At 38.8% G+C, this 20225-nt stretch overlaps 2 protein-coding genes across 3 annotated transcripts in view; one reads left to right on the top strand and one right to left on the bottom strand.

Moving 5' to 3' along the window:
• The window catches only part of LOC135728077 (Rieske domain-containing protein), a 63424-nt gene that overhangs the window by 41302 nt on the left and 1897 nt on the right, over positions 1-20225 (bottom strand). Inside the window, exon 3 of one of the 2 annotated variants that reach the window (XM_065246165.1) lies at positions 16499-19592. The exons of the other annotated variant lie outside the window; for it this stretch is intronic. Coding sequence (XP_065102237.1) covers positions 19494-19592 — 99 coding nt within the window. The 3' untranslated portion in view covers positions 16499-19493. Of the gene's footprint in view, positions 1-16498; positions 19593-20225 lie in introns of those variants that run through there. 2 annotated transcript variants of the gene reach the window in all.
• Positions 50-16498, top strand: cilp2 (cartilage intermediate layer protein 2). Its single transcript, XM_065246150.1, has 10 exons — positions 50-411; positions 5396-5491; positions 6003-6272; positions 6372-6554; positions 7687-7839; positions 7913-8230; positions 8924-9032; positions 9423-9580; positions 12170-14598; positions 14686-16498. Exons 1-9 carry the CDS (start codon positions 348-350, stop codon positions 14584-14586), a joined length of 3768 nt encoding a protein of 1255 aa, XP_065102222.1. The 5' UTR covers positions 50-347; the 3' UTR covers positions 14587-14598; positions 14686-16498.

Below are 20225 nucleotides of genomic sequence, written 5' to 3' on the forward strand. Positions count from 1 at the left end.
TTATAAAACACACAATGCGATGTATCGTGCGTAGATGTAGTAATGAACAGTAACTTGATTAAAAACATAACAGATTTCTGATGCAAAGTTCACCTTTCTCCTACATCTGCGTGTTTCTTTGTCTGCTGGAATGATATAAGGACACAGATGTTAATGCACCGGCCAATGGTGAGCAGAAGGGGGCCGGACTGGACCCCTCTTCACTCCATCCTGTCTTTTAAAACTCTGGGTGCTTCACCGAACTCCATCAGACTTCATTTGAAGGACAGGGGAAACAAATTAATGCTGGTGATTTTCTTTCTTTTATCTCCTTTCTCTATTTATTTATTTTTTTTGTTACCGACAGTATGTGGGACATCACAGTGGTGACATCCGTCCTGTCTACTCTCTTCGTATTGTCTCTCGCAGAAGGTAACGTAAAATGCCTTTTTAAATCTTAATGATGTTTATTAAACAGCTTAGATCCATCTGTCAGCTTTCGAGGCTGGTGAATGTTTTACTTGATCTTAATCTTGCTTACATAATAATTTGCGTGACTGTTTGTATTGTCTAATACTGTAAATACATCATAAGATTTGATACAGATGGAGAGGAAGGCTTTTACAATCGTTGTTCATTAAAAAGATGATGCCAGCTAGTTGTTCAATGCAATACTTTCAAGGAAAATCCCTGTATTATATTATGATTCCAAACAAGCATGACAACCTCTTATGATGTATTTATAAATGCCTGACATTTATGAAAAGGAGACGTTAAGCGGTCACAGTTGACCATTATATATAATTTGTCAAATTGAAAGCATCATACTTTGCTATGGTTTGTGTAAACTAATTCAGCTTCTGAATCCCGTCACCCCCTTAACCTCGTCTCTGGAAAGCAGCGACGACAGTGCAGGAATTTATTATTTTCCGACTGTCAGTCGCAAACTCCTAAAAAAAAAGCAAAATCCCCGTACTCTGCTCTCTATTTACCATCTCTCCCTCGTCTCCGGTCCACCTCTACGACGAATCGGAATTTATTACCTGTTTCCCGACACGAGCAGACAGCTGCCGCCGCGTGGCACCCGTGGCATGGAAAATCGTACATGATGTTGAAGCTTTAAAGCTGTGGGGTTAAGTATCTGGATTGAAATAACCAGATGCCTCTCAGTCATCCGGTAATGAGCTGCAAGCCCGTGTATCCGTGCCAGCTTCACCCGGCCATTTTTACCGCTCCAAAGTAAATATTACCGCTTTCTAATCTATCAACCATTCAGACGATTTATTCACCAGATGCTAAGTCCCGATGCCCGGCGTGTTGATCTCGGTTGCTTTGATGTTAAAACCCGATGGAAAGAGAGATCAAAGTCAATATGCAAGATTTTAATTCCCTTCGCAATGTTCTCACATTTTACAAGCGCCACTGTTTGCGTGTCCAAAGTAGCTTATTGATATGTAATAGTGATTAACAGCTTGAAGACATTTAAAGCATAGCAATCGTGCTGAGCTTTCATTGGTTGCGACAATAAAATAGTTTAGGTTAGAATAACACTTCAGACAAACAGCCCTTAATCTTCTTTTCAACCCAGTCAGACAGACATTACCATCCGAGTCTTCTGTTCAAACACACCTCGGTCACGACGTGCGCCAGATGCCCTAAACTACTACCACATGTTTGCCGATGAAGGATAAACACACGCATACACAAAACCAGTTTGGATCGCTCATTTGCATTCATTAAAGCATGATGGGATGGGATGTGGTATGCCCTTCCAAAACCAATGCCTGGGCACATTGCCTTTTTTCAAATAAAATGCCTTTGATTTCGAACAAATACCTACTTGTATAGTGCATCGTCCTATTAAAGATGTTTGCGGAATAACGCATGTAAGTGAGTGACGGTACATTTTTTTTTTTAATATATAAAAGGAATTACATAATGTTTACAGACTTGGACGAGACTTTAAAGACCTGCCGATTTGCATAAAGGATATTACCAATGACAGATGAAGCTTGGCAATGTGGTTATATTTCCATTTTTGGGGCCTTTTTATGATTTCTGTTTAGACGTTATTAGGACGTAAGCAAGCGGGAATGACATGCGCATCCACGTCGCCTGCGTAGGCTACACGGTTCACTGTGTTTAGACTACGTGCGCTAACCAACGTGCCACAACTTTGACGTTGAGGTTTTATTAAAATGCATTTTGGTTCGCTTCTGGCTTGGGGAGCAACAATCCAAGTGGACGTTTAAAAAGGAAACGTCTTAATAAAAGGTCACAGGCTTGCGTGAAAGGATGAATTGTCTGGGTATGACTGTTGGATATGGGGCGGTAAGCTTTATGAGGTGGCGCTAGACGTGTTATGAGAGTGATTATACCGAACTTTATACTGTGGGATAAAGCTCCTGGCACAAAGATCGGTACATGTAATCATTCACTTTCTCAACCGAGGTTCAAAATAAACCCGTCATGCGCTGTTTGTTATGGGAGGGCAGCGTGTCAGTTTATGTTGGGAGTTCAATGATGTGCTCCTAATTCAGTAGGTGCTCGTATATTTTTAGGTATACTGTTAACTAATTGTTTCCACTGTAGAGCAAATCATTTTTACACACCTGATCCCAATAACTTTTTTATTATTACAAGGTGTCGCTGAGGTCAGGCACTGCAGTTCTTCGGTCTCAGAATAGAGTCGGACTAATTTGGTGTTGCCACTTGTAGGTGTCCAAATTCAGTTTAACTACTTAAATGCATTCCCTATACAAATACACAAACATTGTTGCTTTTATTTGTGACCCTGGACAACAAAACCAGTCCAGGGCTCAACATAAAGGACTGCCCGGTCAAGCGTGAGAGAAGTTCGGGCCAGTAAAAATTATTGTCACTTGCCCGATCGGGCCGGTGCTTCACCCTCAGTCACTAAAATATATTTTCATCAATGTATATTATTTAACATCTTGGAAGCAGACATTTACTTGGGTAAAACACGACGAAAGAAACAATGCAGTATTCTGCACAATTTGCTGTCAGTCTACAGGTAAAGCAGAAAAGTTGGGAGCTTTTTTAGTTGAAACATTTCTGTTGTATATGTATACAATTATATTTTACTTTTTAATTATTATTTTTAAATATGTGACACTGACATTTTTTATTGGGGAGAGTGAAAATTTTGGCAGGGCAAGTGAAAACCTGAACCACAGTATAAAACATTATTTGCATTGAGCCCTGCAGTCATAAATATAATTTTGTAAATTTCCTAGCGTATACAAAAACTTTTATTTTTGTGAGTGGATTCAGTTGCTAAGGACATTATTTGGACATCTTTTAAGGCGATTTTCTCAATCTTTAGATTTTTTTGTACCATTAGAGTCCAGATTTTCAAATAGTTGTATATCTGCCAAATATTTTCCTATCTCAACAAACCATACATCAACGAAAAGCTTATTTATTAAAGGAAAACCCCACAGTTTTTACTACTCCCCCTCCTGCTCAAACTTCCGTCAATATTACTGCGTGCCGAGGTCGAAGTGCTTCCGCCATACAATATAGTTTTTATCCGCTTAAAAAATCTCTATATTTTATTTTGTGCCACCATACTTACTCGTGTAACTACTCATGTAACAGTCTTTAAATAGGGATACGAGAATAACATGATGACTGCACAATGAAATGAACTTAATCATCATTTTTCTTTTATAAATAGCATATGGATATAAAACTTACATGCCATTTTATCTTTAAAGTAGGTATAAAAGTTTTGTGGCTCTTACAGTAGGAATTTTTTTCTGTCAGACCGGGGGCAAAATGCCTCTTTTGACATTGAAGTTTGTCACATAAAATTAATTCTCAAAGAGCATTTTAAAAGTGACCCCATTGAGCTCAGGTGTATACGTTTTGTGAACTATGCTTTCGCAATGGAAACCAATGCGCTATGTTTGATTCAGGGATATAATCAGTAACAGCTTGGTGTATCTTCTGCAGTGATTGACATGGCCACAGATAACAGCTTCAGTGTGTGTACTCGAAGTAAGGCCAATAACCATTCACTGTCAAGACACCGTGCCGTTTTTACTTTGGGATGTTAGGCTTGGCAACAAGACTAGACATACTACCCCTGGCAAAAAGTGGTGAATGAATAACTCATTCAGTGACCAGATTTTCTTATCACAGCACAGTCTGAGAAATGTGTCGATTTGTAAGCCACTATGGAAAGTATTTCAGGGATTCACTGCAGGCACAAAGGAAAGATCAGCACACAGCATTATAAGGTTCTTTGTCTTTCTTCTCAAAGTGAGATCTTCTGATAATGTCTCATCTAGAAAGCATGAAACAACATGTGTTTGTTCCTCTTTTTTCTTCTCTGGGGCTTTTGGTTGGTAAGTGTCTCCAGCTTGGTTATGAATGTGGAGGATCAGGCCATTGTGATGTGTGTATCACTAACGATTAGACAACGGTGCTTTCCAGATGTTCTGATGACATCAGACGAACAGGTTTATTCAAAGTAACTTTGCAAATTGGATGAACATAAAAATTTCTTTAATTGGTAACACCTAAAAACTGTCAATTTTTTCAACATACAAGTACGTAATTTTTTTAGGTGTTACCAATTGTAATAATTTTTTTTAAGTTTATCCAACTTTTTTCTTTTTACAATGCATGTTGGTAACACTTTACAATAAGCTTATTTATTAACATTAGTTAAACAACAATACAAGTAATAATGCTAATTTCAACATTCACTTATACTTTTTTGTTTAAATCAAAAGTCGTAACATTAGTTAATGCACAGTGGACTAATATAAAACATTGTATTGTATTAAATAACATTGACAAACAATAACGAAACCCCACCCCTATCCTCAACGCCACAGAGGTCATGGCGAATCGTACAAAAATGTATAAATATGGTCGCACAATTTGTTACTAATTAGCCACCTTGCAAAATATATACGAATTGCCATGAAATACTGTAGGTTTGAACCATTGGTGTTGGTAACCTCATGCTCTACTATTTAAGCTTCAGGAATTATCCAACTATGTCCGTCTGAGCTGATAAAAGTAGTTCTTCTTGGACTCTGGTGGTACCAACACCGAAAACACACACATAATAAAGTCAGACACCCTTGGGGCAGCGCTTTAATATTGAATGTCTTTTGCACACATTCCAGTTACTGCAAAGCCGAGCGGGATTTTCCGATCACATTCACAGACATGTCTGCAGTCTAAGGACCGTGCAAAGAATAGGTTCTGATCTTTTACATTACAAATTATATTGGATTGTGAAAAATCAACCATTTTCCAACAAATGAGAATTTTATTAGCCCCTCAGGTAAAATTCGTTTATCCTTTTTGCAGCCATTGTTCATTTGGTAGCACATTTTGTGTCGAGTGCAATGTAATGAATGCTGCCTTCCCACAGGGCCTATCTGGGAAAGCTCACATCTTCGGAGGTTAAACCAAACGGACAGGAACAGAAAGCTGGCGTACAACAGCCTCTTAGAACCGCAGACCACAGGTAGTTAACATGCTCTCTTTATGCAATCAACTCATTTGCGGGCGTTCGGCTCGATCCAAACCACGATTTGGATCTTTTGGATGCTACAAAAAAGTTCTTGAAATGTGATGTAAGTAACGAGATAATCTGGATTTCTGCTGTAATCTGTCTTCATTAAATGCGAGCCAAGCATTTTGCCACTTTTCTGCTAAAGCGAAACACTCCCTGTTCGAAGCATAAATGAGTTTACACCTGCTCTTCATTTGAACGAGCGAACAAGTCTGTACTGAGAAAATTCAGACAGAGCATTCTGACTTGGTTCATTCGGTTCAGATTTCCTACGGGAGATCGTGACACGAAGCAATAAGTCTTTTGTTGAAAGATGGATTGTATTATATTAATGCTGCTCTGATCTTGTCTGAAGTAAAACTAGCAAATTGCAGACGAAATTTCCTCAAGCGCACATTATTGTGTCAACAGCAGATCTATCTTGTAAAATATCTTACTGTTGACTTTGTTCTGAGCATTGCAGGCGTGACCGAGTGGACGTCCTGGTTCAACATTGACCATCCTGGAGGAAATGGCGACTACGAGAGGTTAGAAGCCATACGCTTCTATTACCGGGAAAGAATCTGCGAGCGACCCGTAGCCATGGAGGCCCGGACTACTGAGTGGGTCGCTGCTGCGGATACAGGGGAGGTGGTACATTCCAGCCTGGAGAAAGGTTTCTGGTGCATCAATAAGGAGCAGCCATATGGCCGCAGTTGCTCCAACTACCACGTGCGATTCCAGTGTCCACCAGGTACAATTAGTCAAGACACAATCCATCAAAGCAAAGGAGTGTATTCCGTATGGAGACATAGGCATTTAAACATATGACTGTTGCTTTTTGTTGCTTAAGTTCACTCTTACTGGACCGACTGGAGCGAGTGGGCGCCTTGCTCCGCCACTGCTTGTAATGATGTTGGTATCCAAGTTCGGCAGAGGAAATGCATGAGCACCCAGCCTCTTCCGTTGCTGCTTTCGCCCATCTGTGTGGGGCATCAAGTAGAGAGGAGGGAGTGTTCGACACCACCATGCCAAGGTATATGTGTGAGTCCAAACATTACTGTAACAGTGCAAAGGTCATGAGTTTGATTCCCAGGGAACACACATACGGTTAAAACCAATGCTATCTCATGGCAATTCGTATGTATTTTATGAGGTGGCTAATTCGTATAAATTTTTACGACCACATTCGTACATTTTACTTTTTGCCCCTGTGACGTTGGGATTAGGGGCAGGGTTGGGGTTTTTGTTAGTTTTTTTTATTGTAATCTTAGGTTTTTACAAAGGGCAACCTTTTGATATCTATCGTGAAGCCAACACTGAAGTTACTTAAACTGCAATTCATCGACTGGCCCCTAGACACTGGCTCCAAAAGGGAGTCAATTCCCATAGATCCACATGTTAAAATGCTCAACTTTACAGCAGAAATAAATGCCTCTTTACCCATCTTCGGTTATCCGCAAATGATGCGTGGTGACGCAATACTAAGGCGACGACAGGACTCGTCAACTATTAGCTTCAAAAAAGCTCTTCACAAACCTATGGGTGACGTCACGGACATTACGCCATATTTGTACAGTCTGTGTTTTTACACAATTAACTGCGTATGAATCCATACGATTTAGTCAACTCGTAAAATATGTACGAATCCTCGTAAGATCAGGCTGGATAAAACGTATATTGAATGTAGTAATGTAGGCAGTTTGGATAATAGTAGTGACTGTCAAATGCATGTTAAACAAAACATGTGAGCAACAACCTGTGAGCAACAACCATTACCATGAATTCCTCAGCCATACTTTGCTAGATTCAGCAGGATTGGATAAAGCTGTAGCATTAGACTGCAGTGAGTTCATTGTGTGCTCTTTATATTGGAAATGTCCAAATGTTTGTTGTGTGTCTTAATCGCCAAGCAACACTTGACAAAAAAAAGAGCTTTAATTTCCACTCACGATTCGCATCCCACTGTCATTTACATGACACATGTGGAGCCCAGTTAGCTTGTCCACCCCAAACACGATACTGTGTGTGCAAAGCTTTGTTGTCTTTGATCATAAGAACATTTGCAAATTCACTTTAGAATGCTGTTTAGCAGCCTGACACAATTTAACCACAGATCGGATGCCTCATAAGTGTTCATTCACCGCAAGTTTCTTTTAAATAAACAGCCGTGTGGAGCAACTGGAGTTCCTGGGGTTCTTGCTCGGTGACCTGTGGGAAAGGTCGCAGGACAAGACGAAGGACCTGCCACAGATCTTCAACCAAAATCCAATGCGCAGGACGACACACGGAGGTCCAGAAGTGTGAAAGCACATGTCCAGGTATTTTGTTGGACACAAACAAAAAAAAATCCCATATTTTTGCTGTGTTGAAACGCACTGTTGTGTTTTACAGTCACGTGCAAGCACGTCTGTACTGAGGGCCGTCCCAGTAATGACTGCAGCTACTGCATCTGTGAAGGACAGACGTTACACGGGGAGGTCTTCAGTGTCACGGGTGTACCCGTGGCTGCTGCCACAGTAGCTTTGGCGGGTCAAGCCAAGATCATCCGTGGCCAAACTGATGCCCAAGGTCGGGTCACGATTGCTGGACTGTGCTCCAGCCCCCAGACCAAAGTCATTATCAGCAAAGACAAGTTTGCTCCTGCTACTGTCCCTGTTTACAGTAACAGCAGTGATGCGTTCTGGGTACGGGCCATCTTACGATCGTCAGGTAGGTGTATTGATGGAATATAAATGTGAAAAGTTCAAGCAAAAAGTAAATTTATGCAATGTCAAAATATTTTGCTGCCTTACATGTTAAGTCAAATTACTATTTTAAATTTTGACCAGTGGTGAGTTTCTGTAACTACAGTAATAAGTTAAAATGGGGGAATCAAGTTTTTATTGTTATGGTGTTTTTAATATGCCATGTGCAAATACCAATTATATCAACACAGTTGAACGTGTGGATCAGTAGTTCTAGTTAAAGACATTATGTATGGATGCCGAATAGACTCGGCACTGGAACGATTACAGCACAGCTGCTTTAGCTCTCCTCAAATGTGCTGTTCACCTGTTAACAAGCTAAAAGTTTGTGTAAAGTTACATTCATACTGTTTTAAAGCATGAAAAAATTACTGTGAAGATGAGTTTAAACTGATAAAATTCTTGGCTAGAGGGAGACATAAGTATGTAAAAACATAAAAATGTAAAACATTTAGTTGAAATTACTTTTAAAGCCAATTTGATTGTGCTGTAATATTAAAAATTTAAAGTAGCATTTTTTACAGTGTTTTAAATAAAATCAGTTTAAAGGAAGATTGGAAAGTGATGTTATTATTTTTAAGATAATAAAGATATATTACGCATGTTAACCAATAGATGTAAGCAACTGCATTATTTATTCCTGTTTTATGACCCTTAGAGAAACCATATATCGTGAAGCATCCAGAAAACAAAGTACGCTACGAGGGACAACGTGCATCTTTCTGCTGTGCTGCAACTGGAATGCCTAAACCAGACAAATATTACTGGTAAAGAACCAATGATATTTCCTGTTTCATCATTACATTCGCCCCAAATGTAATCCCTATATAATGAACCTTCTGAACTATACTCCATATTTACACCTTGCATCTATGGTCATTTGCATTAAACTGGACTCTGCTTCTCTATCTCATAATCACACACTTCAAAAAAAAAATTGTATTGCACACACACCGCTTAGATGCGAACTGCATTTCATTGGCACTGTGCTTGTACTCTGCACAATGCAGATGGCCTGGAGCCAGCGTGAGCGATGCTCGGGCCAAGTGACAAAACTGTCACTGTCCCAATCGGGCCAGTAAAAAAAATCCTTAGCGTATTAAATCTAATCTAATATTGCCTTAGTTACCTACAATCTTACTTTGATTTATTCAAAGGTACCACAATGGAACCTTATTGGACCGTGCCTTATACAAGTACGATGAAAATTTAATACTCAGAGACCTGAAACCAGAGCAGTCGGGGCAATATCACTGCAAAGCAACTAGCCTAGCAGGAAGCATCAAGTCTACTTCAGCCCTTCTCACGGTTTTTGGTAAGTGCAAAACCATTTTAGTAGTCAACAGGGATATGTCATTAAGCAAGAAAATGTTTTCAAAAAAGAAACAACGCAATAAATACTGAAGTCTCTAATGAAATATTATAGTTTCTTATTTAGCGTACAATGTTTAAAGGATAATTCCGGTATTTAACACTTTGGGTCTCATTTCTGGTTTGTTTTGGATGAACTACAGTGATGGACACAGAAATTTTGACAATGGGTCGTGTCTTGAGTTTTTGACTTGTTTAGAAGCGTCTCTTGACTGCTTCAGAATGGAAGTCAATGGCCATGCACAAACATGTCATTAAAACAACACTGAACGTTCATTTTCAAAACTGTGCTACTCACCGAGTGGTGAGTGGTGTTCGTTGATGATTAAAAACAAGTTGTGAAGCGAAATACAGTTTCTGTCGTGTTTTATTTGGCATTTTGTAAAATTCCATTGATCTCTCTTGTAAGACTCATTGCTCGCTGATATATCACTCCGCCACTGGGAAACAGAAAAGGGTCTGTTTACATGTGGTTGTAGTTTTTTCGCTCGGTTTCTCTCAGAATAATTTTTTCCCATATTTGTAGGGCTGGACCAGTATATTTGAATATTTGTTCCGTGGGTTGACATTCGATTTTCAGTTTTGAGATTCGAATATATATATATATTAATATTTTACAGCGTTAATGCAGAGCTTTTGCCAAGCAGGAAGTGCGTTTCACGCTCCCGCTCTGTAGGTGGCGCAGAGAGACCAACATCCATAGCCAACATCCACCAAACGCCACCAGTGGAAGAGATCGCCTCGAACGGAAAGCGCGCTTCCTGCTTTGGCATTCACGCTAATAGTGTTGTAAATAACATCCAGTTTCTTGCAAAAACTGATTGATTTGCTTCACAAGACGTCAATATGTCACACGGAGTTATGGGGGATTAATGTTGTATTGGATATATATGCTTTAGCTCTTAAAGTGTGCGGATCGGTTGACTTGCATGACAGAGCACTGGGGTTTCTGCAAATATCTTCTTTATTGTTCTGCTGATGAAAAAACATATTGGATTGTGTAAGTGTTATAAATAAACTTAATATGGAAAGTATGCTACCGTTTTATTACAGTTTGTTGAACTTCGTTCATTTATTTTCGTTGTTTTATTTAAATAGCCTACACTTTACGTTGTCAGTAATTACTGTGCTGTTAATTTCTGATACGGGACTGTTTGTTTGTTAGAAAAAATGTAAGGCTACCTTATTAAAAGTGCTCTTGTGTTTTGTTTCACTAATGCTGTTCTCGCAGGACGCGTGACCGGCATGCCGAGTGTGCTAACGCTTCAGACTCAAATATAGAGCGGAAGTATATACGCGGTTGTGAGGTATCTGAAAAAATAGTTCCACTATAGCAAATAACACGGATTGAAATCTTACATTGCGCCAATATATTTGTTTTTAATCATCAACGAACACCACGAACTACTCGGTGAGTAGTACAGTTTTGAAAATGAACGTTAAGTGTTGTTTTAATGACATGTTTGTGCATGGTCATTGACTTCCATTCTGAAGCAGTCAAGAGACGCTTCTAAACGAGTCAAAAACTCAAGACACGACCCATTGTCAAAATTTCTGTGTCCATCACTGTAGTTCATCCAAAACAAACCAGAAATGAGACTCAAAGTGTTAAATACCGGAATTATCCTTTAAGTTGGTAGTAATTACTTCTACACAATATACGACTGACAAGTTAAAGTACAATGGATGGATCCTTTCAAATATCACCCGTTTAGAGTTCTCCTATTTAAGTGAAATCCCAAACGGGTCGATAAATCCTGTTTTTTATCTTCAGGCAAGTATGCGTATTCACACACACCGTTACACATTATGTAAATTCCCATGATGCTTGTTACCCGAGATATAGATAGTCAGAAAAATTCTGCCAGAAAGTATGCTAAAGCAATCAGCACAAGATTTAGTCTGTGAGACCGGGATCTTCTCCGCTTCTTAATCATTGTGGCATATGCAATGCACTTTGCTGAACGAAACACCAGCACCTGTCACAGCAGGGTTCTTAATGTAGGTTGATAAATGTATTTTATATTCACTCTTGCTTTTAAACAACAGCTATAGTGGGAAAGTTTTCCATAAATTAAATTATACAACCTAAAATGAAATTACACGGCTGCGCTCTCGAATAAGTGTCATTTTACAACGAAAAACAGTGTTGTTTTAAATAAATGAGCCGTGTGCATTGGTAATATTACAATAATGACTGCAGTCAGTAATATGGAGGCAATGAACTGTTAATTCCACAATGAGATCATGAGTCTTAATCATAACTAGCAATGTGCCGTGGCAGTCACCCAGAAACTGAATAGTTGATTAGTGAAATCAACTGTTGAGTTTAATATGTTTTGCACTGATACTTTAAACTGGAGATATCAACTATATAAAAGACCCAGCTTCTCTGAGTGTTTCATACGCTGTGATTTAACAAGGTTAGAGAAAAAAACTTTCAAGATTCAATATTTTGTTACATAGACAGTATATAGGCTACAACTGAAATACTCTACTGTAGGTTTCTAAACTCAAATTTTATGTTTCACAGCTAAAGGGATGCCAGCATGCAACGCCACACCTGAAACTCACCTGATCAAATTACCATTCGACTGCAGGCAGCCTGGAACAGACTCCAAGTTTTACAATGCCGGCCGTTGTCCACACAACAAATGTGCCGGGTCACTGGACTTTGACATGCGCTGCAAAGATGGATCTGACTTTTGCTGTGGGGTCAAACAGATGGAGGCTAAAGAGATCAAGTGTGGCCGGTACAACCTGCCTATCAAGGTTGTGAAGGAGTGTGGGTGTCAAACTTGTGTGGAGCCCAAAATTTTTGTGCGGGGCAGGGTGGTTGCAGCGGACAATAATGAACCCTTGCGCTTCGGATACATTTACAAAGGGAACGAACGGATAGGTACAACAGGGTATCAGGGTGGATTCACAATTCAGGTGCCTCCAGACACGCAACGACTTGTGGTAAACTTTGTGGACCCCTCTCAGAAGTTTATTGACACAATCAAAGTTTTCATCTTCGACAGGAGAGGAGGTTCAGTCTATCATGATGTGAAAGTGATGAGAAAACAGGAACCTGTTGATATCAATTCTGCAGAATCCAATACAATTTATCTTGGAGAAATCGATGGAGAGGAGCCAATTGGTCAACTCATTATACCTCCAAATTCCTTCCACAAAAACACAGGGGAGGTGTACGAAGGGAAAGTCAAGGCCAGCGTCACATTCCTTGATCCACGCAACATCACCATGGCTGCTGCTACGCCTGGTGACCTTAACTTTGTAGATGATGAGGGAGAAATGCTTCCTCTCCGGACATATGGAATGTTTTCAGTAGATTTCCGAGATGAGGGAAACAAGGAGATTCTAGGTGCCGGCGAGGTCCAGGTACTCCTTGATACAGAGCATGTCAAAATGCAGGAGCATGTCAATGCTATGAAACTCTGGTCCCTCAATCCTGATACCGGCATTTGGGAGGAGGAAAGCGGCTTTAAACCTAAACAAACTACTATTGCTAGTGGTGGGAGAAGCAAAAGAGAGGAGCGCACATTCTTGATAGGAAATATGGAAATTAGGGAACGTAGGTTGTTCAACCTTGATGTACCAGAAAATCGCAGATGTTATGTCAAGGTGAGGGCATATATGAGTGACAAGTTCCTGGCCAGCGAGCAACTAGAAGGAGTGGTAATAAGCTTGATAAACCTGGAGCCCAAGCCTGGCTACTCATCAAATCCAAGGGCCTGGGGACGATTTGACAGTGTCATAACAGGACAAAATGGTGCTTGCCTGCCAGCCTTTTGCGATGGTCAGAGGGCTGATGCTTACACAGCTTATGTCACAGCTTTAATGGGGGGTGAAGAACTAGAAGCAGCTCCTTCGTCACCAAAAATGAACCCAAACGTTATTGGTGTGTCTCAGCCATACTTGGGGAAATTGGATTACCAGCGGTCAGATCACGAAGATCTAGCACTCAAAAAAACTGCTTTCCGAATTAACTTAGCCAAACCAAACCCTAATAATTTTGATGAAACGAATGGGCCGATCTATCCATACCAGAATTTGATTGAATGTGAAAATGCACCTTTTGATGCCAACCACTTTCGATTTTTCCGTGTTGAAAAAGATAAATACGAGTACAACGTGGTACCATTTGAAGAGAGTGACCTCACGTCATGGACTGGGGACTATCTTTCCTGGTGGCCAAACCCACAGGAGTTCAGGGCTTGCTACATCAAAGTTAAAGTTCAGGGAGCTACAGAAATCATGGTAAGGTCAAGAAACCTTGGTGGCACTCACCCTCAGACCAGAGGTCAATTGTATGGCATTAGAGACATTCGCAGTACTCGTGACTTACACCATCCGAACACCTCTGCGGCTTGTCTTGAGTTTAAGTGTAGCGGGATGCTATTTGATCTGGATGCTGTTGACAGGACACTCATTTCTATCATTCCACAAGCAAATTGTCGTCGGACGGGCATAAACAGCCTCCTGCAAGAGTATCTCATAAAGCACCCACCTGTTGTTCAAAACAACGAGTCTCACTCATTCAATATGTTAGCTCCTGTTGATCCCCTAGGACACAATTACGGAATATACACCGTCACAGATCAAAACCCACGTGTTGCAAAGGAGATTGCCATAGGCCGATGTTTTGATGGTACCTCGGATGGTTTCTCCAGGGAGATGAAGTCAGAGACTGGAGTGGCACTGACTTTCAGTTGCCCCAAAAGAACTATAACTCGTGAGAGTTTATTCCAGCGCTTGCAAACAAATCCTGGCCTAACACTAACACAGATGGCTCGTGAGATGAGGGAGTCTCAAGGAGTGCAAGTCAGACGAGGGTCAACCCAAATGGTAGCCTATCCCTTTGGCCAACAGGGCAGGAGCCAGAACCGCAGAGCCACGAACACTAACAGAAGTCGTCCTGCTACAAGGACACAACCAAGGAAGTAGATCTTCTTTTAGGTGAGATCTACACTCTGCACTTACTCCATAACTTTGAAATGTTTATCTTCAATGCAAGTCATGTTTATGTTTGTTATTCTCATGTAGGTTGAAGAATTGAGGAAAAGAATCAGAAAACCTGCCAAGTTGGTCAGCCTGATGATATTAGATGCTCTGTCGTAACTGAGCTAAATCAACTGACTAAACACATTTAAACTCTTGCTTTTTGGGTACGAAGAACTGTTTTCCTATTGAAAAACTTGTGCATTAGGACAATTCTTGTATGATACATGTAAACAGGCTAAAAGGCTCATCCAAGAAAATGTTATTTATTCAGTTGTGAAATTGTCAAATTGTGCTATTAAGTGATAAAGGTACTAAACAACCCTAGTCTTCCATTGACAGTAGGCTTCATGGGTGAAAAAAAGTCTATAAGAGTTGGGGTCATATGTAATGGCTGCCAACTTCTGCTGTAGTCAGTGACATTGTATGTAGAAAACTGGAAGTAATGGACTAGACCTGAGGCAACAAAGACGTTCCAGTTATGATTTAACCACCCATCAGCCTGACCAAAGCACCACTGACCACAGCCAAAAATAGCATCCCTAACAAAACAGATATTCAAATGTAGACTAAACAAACCTGCGGTGAGACATAATCAATGATAATGGTCCTAAAGCAGAACTTCAAACACAAATTACACTGCAGTCATTTGTTGAAATGCCTTCTGCAACTTTTTAACTGTTATGGCTTTGTTATGAAATCACAGTGCTGGTGTTCTACTCTTATGGTAAATCTGATTGTATATTGTTTGTTGTGCGTCTATGTCTCTTTTTTTGTAGTGCAATATTATGTTCCAATAATGACTTGAGAGCCCTAACACGAATGGCCTATGTTATGAGCCAATCAACCATAGGTCTGTTAAATTGTTGGGCTAATCCCTCAGTAAGTGTATATCTGAATTTCAAATTACAAAGCAGCTGATTATTACTTACAATTCTGCCAAGGAAAGCAACCCATTCTCTTATTTAGCCAGCAGACAATGCAACAACATTGCAGTTGCAGTATATGACATCTCCCTGGATCTTTGTTGCTCAAGAAGATTTTTTAAAATACAAATGTGTCTTTTAAACATAATGAACCACAAAGAAACATCTGGTCAGTTGTATTTACTGATACATGCGTAGGTAGCATTTCAAATCAGATTTCAATATGGTAGTTGCTCTGGGTTTTAATTGGTCTATTCCCTTTACGCTTTATACCACTACAGGCTAGCAAGGACATTTTAAGCAGCATTGAGGGATTACAGTGCATTATGTAATTGATATGTTTAGATGTTTCAAAAACCGCGCACCCGAACTAAGATTATTCGCTCATCTACGTTTTTTCCTGTTGAAAACTGCTAAAGGAAAAGCAAAAGCATTCAGTTAAGATGTTTGAATTTGAATAACTTTATCTAAACCTTTGTATATTTGTAATACATCCAGTTACAGCACCTTTGGTCTGTGATCTACGCTGTACTGCTTTTTCTTCATAGGCAAGCTAGAGATCAGTGGGAGGACATTGGATGAATATGGTGCTAAAAAGTAGTTGGCCAGTTTTGTGTCAAAATAGGGTTTGTCTTCTGTTCAGCTGTCTGCATGGTCTCAGGGAGACTATAAATTTTCCTGGAATATCGTTTGGTAAAATGTGTTGATAACTCAACATTTGTCTCTATAATAAAGCGAAAGTTGAACAGTTGTCTGCTTCGTGAACATGTTACATAAACGATTCCTGAAAAATCCACACAAAAAATTATGTAACTTATACTGCATGAAACTACCCATTTTGCATTCTGAAACGCCAGTTTTATGTGTAAATTGTGGAATACAATGTATGTCAATTTTATGAAAATGTAAATAAAGATCTCTTTTAAACGTAATGTTGTCTTTATTTTTTTATTTATTATAACATAAATACAACATATAAAACTTTATAAAATTATACATTGAAGAACATAAGAAACTAATAATAAATTATTGGTCGACCGATATTAAGAAAGCTGTATGGCTGATAAAACACAAATGTTTTTACAGTAAATAAGAGACTGACAGAAAATTTATGAAACTAAAAAAATATTATGCATAACATTCATAAATATACCCTTTTGAAGTACTTAAATCATATTTACAAGACATAATTAATGTGGACGTGACATCTCATTGTACTGTTTGACTAAGTGTGGTGTTGTGTGTGACACAAAAAGTAAATAATGATTTTTTATTTTACTGTCTGTCAGACTTTACATTAAAGATACATTCCACTTTTTAAAAATATGCTCATTTTCCAGCTCCCCTAGAGTTAAACATTTGATTCTTACAGTTTTGGAATCCATTCAGCTGATCTCCTGGTCTGGCGCTAGACCATTAACATCGGGCAAAAAAATAACTAAAGTTTTAATATTTTTCCTATTTAAAACTTGACTCTTCTGTAGTTACGTCGTGTACTAAGATAACCAGATAACCAGGCTGCAGCAGGCGTAGTGATATTACGCACTGCCCGAAAATAGTCCCCTGCCATTGAAAGTAACCAATGGGACTATTTTCGGGCAGTGCGTAATATCATTGCGCCTACTGCAGCCATAGTACATCAGCAAAGTCCTTGTTTATTACGCCAATAAAAACTTGTTTATTTGGCCTATAGTCCTAGCCATATCTGCCTAGAAAATCGCTTTTTATTTTCTGTCGGTCTTAGTACACAATGTAACTACAGAAGAGTCACGTTTTAAATAGGAAAAATATCAAAACTCTGGTTATTTTTTAGGGCGATGCTAATGGTCTAATCGGATTTCATGGATTGTGCTAAGCTATGCTAAAAGTGATCAGCTGAGTGGATTTTAAAATGGTAAGAATCAAATGTTTAACTCTAGAGGAGCTGGAAAATAAGCATATTTTCAAAAAAAAAAGGGGAGTGTCCCTATAAGTGACTCTGAGTGTCTTTTTATTACAAACATCAAATTTAAGTAGAGAAATTTACCGGCCAATAAAAAAGATATAGCGGCCTCTGCAATATATTGTCCTATCCCTAATAATAATCTAATACAATTTTATTAAAGGTTATAAATTAATATAGTCAACTGATGGTAGCCTTCACAAAACACCAATGATTACGCATTGCCATTGGCGTAAATTTCATCTAACAGTTGGGACAAAAAACAAATTTTCTCAAGAGCAATATTTGAAGAGAAAAATATGAGAAAAACTGTACTTGTAAGGATATGTATACAGAAAGGAAAGCCTAATTTTCTTTATGTATTGCAATGTTTTTACAATCAAGTTGTTTACAACCAAGCTACCCAAGAAATTTTAACTTAACTTAAACATAATGACTGTTAGCTAGGTAACATTATAGAAAAATCGATCACTCAGCATTATCCGTATTAAAGAGAAATAATTACTTTATCCGACGTTTAAAGCGAATAAAAAGCTTTGACAACTGAATTATTCTCTCTCCGGACTTGTGTGTGTGTTTGTGGGTAGGTAAGATAAACAAGGAAAGCAGGCAGTGGACCAAGCACTGTGAGGCAAGGGAGGGGCACTCAAAATGTTTCTAAACTTAAAACACATTTTCCCCTTTGAATTTTTATTGTTTTACTACTTACACAATTAATAAACGGACATATCATTATATTATTTACAACAAGCAGCTTGGTTTTAATTTTTTTAAGGGGGCAACTCTCAGATGGGATGGATTTTGACCCTCAATCACTTCCATAGGTTGAACCTTAAAGGATTAGTCCATTTTCTTAAAAAAAAAAACTAGATAATTTACTCACCACCATGTCATCCAAAATGTTGATGTCTTTCTTTGTTCAGTCGAGAAGAAATTATGTTTTTTGAGGAAAACATTCCAGGATTTTTCTCATTTTAATGGACCTCAACACTTAACACTTAATTCAACCCTTAACAGTTTTTTCAACATAGTGTCAAAGGACTCTAAACGATCGCAAGCGAGGCATAATCGTCTTATCTAGTGAAATGATTGTCATTTTATATACAAAAATATGCATGTTTAAACCACAACTTCTCGTCTATCTTCGGTCCTGTGATGCGCCAGCGCTACCTCACGTAATTGCGTAGTGACGTAGAAAGGTCACGTGTTGCATATATAAAACGCACATTTGAGAACCAACTTAAACAATAAACTAACACAAAGACATTAAATAGTATCATTCCACATACAAAAACGTCGGAACGGTCCTCTTTCTCCACACTGGGGCGTAGTTTCGCAAACGTCATCTGTGACCTCTTGACGTGATGATGTATAACGTGAGGTCGCGCTGGCGCATCACAGGACCGGAGATAGACGAGAAGTTGTGGTTTAAAAGTGTTTTTTAAGAAAATGGACTTTAAGTAAATAAACTGTAAGTGGCTCTTCAAAAAAGTTGTATTTTTAATGCATGTTAATTTGTACCAAAATGTTTATTGAGGTTTATGACAGTCATTTAGCTTGTCATTTCTGGTTAAAGTCATTTTTAACAATACTCAAGAGGATTGATTTTAGAAGGTGATAATTATGGCAAGTTACAATTGTAAACATTTATAACAGCCCTAGAGAAAAACACTTCGCTGAAGCATTTACAATTACACTAACAATTATGAACCTGAACCAATTTATGACTACATCAGTTGAAAACTCTCTATGACCGCATTATCCCTGAGTTGAGTAAATATCCTACATTTTAAAGATATGCAAAGTTTTTAAATTATCAGTCAATTTAAATAGTGGCATTTCAAGTCATTTGTGTTTAACGTTGGAGAACAATTCCACATTAAAGTTAGATTTGTAAAATGGCATAATTAAAAGTTAATTTAGTTTAAATGAGAATTTATTTCAAAATACGACCCACAATACATACAAACAGATGCTTTAGTTCTTCATTTCTCTTTGACCAGGTTGAAAGGTTGCAATGACAGATCGCTTGCGTGCTTGATGTACACAGTCCCATCCTCCCATTTCACTTCATAAACCTGTTGCTAAAAAAGAAGTGGAGTTTGAAAAAAAATATGTAGGACGCCTGCACACCATCTGACTTTCTATTTCTTAGTGTGCAGCTGTAAAATCCTGACGCTAAAAAGTGCATTGATATATTGGATGCTAATAGTGGATGCTAACCAGTTGAGTCTAATTTAAAAGCATTTCAAGGTGCCGACCCCCTCAGCATTATGATCCTGGTTTGTTTAAGTGAGTCTCTCTGCTTTATATTGATTGGACTGAGGTCACCGTCACGTCTAACCAGACAATTATTTATGTTCCCAGCGTGAGGGATTATAATCTGTTTAGTAAAATAGCAGATGTGAGACTACATCGCAAAGAATGCCAAAATGAGGGCAGTTTAATTCGTAGAAATGTGATTTTCCACATGTCGATTTGGCAGGAACTTTTTCTGTACGATTCTGATGATGTGCAATCCACTACTGTGTGAGATAATGTTTAGCGTCATACTAAATTAAGGTGATGGAACAACAAATGTGGTTTTAATACAGAAAACATTTTCGGGAACGCTGAATCACTGACTTGTGCTCTCTTGGTACAATGCAATAATGTTTAAATGGCTGGCTTCTCTTAACTGGCAAGTACAGGTGTTCAAGCAAAGGAATGTTATTTTG

This window comes from Paramisgurnus dabryanus, chromosome 24, assembly GCF_030506205.2.
Source record: "Paramisgurnus dabryanus chromosome 24, PD_genome_1.1, whole genome shotgun sequence".
Classification (NCBI taxonomy): domain Eukaryota; kingdom Metazoa; phylum Chordata; class Actinopteri; order Cypriniformes; family Cobitidae; genus Paramisgurnus; species Paramisgurnus dabryanus.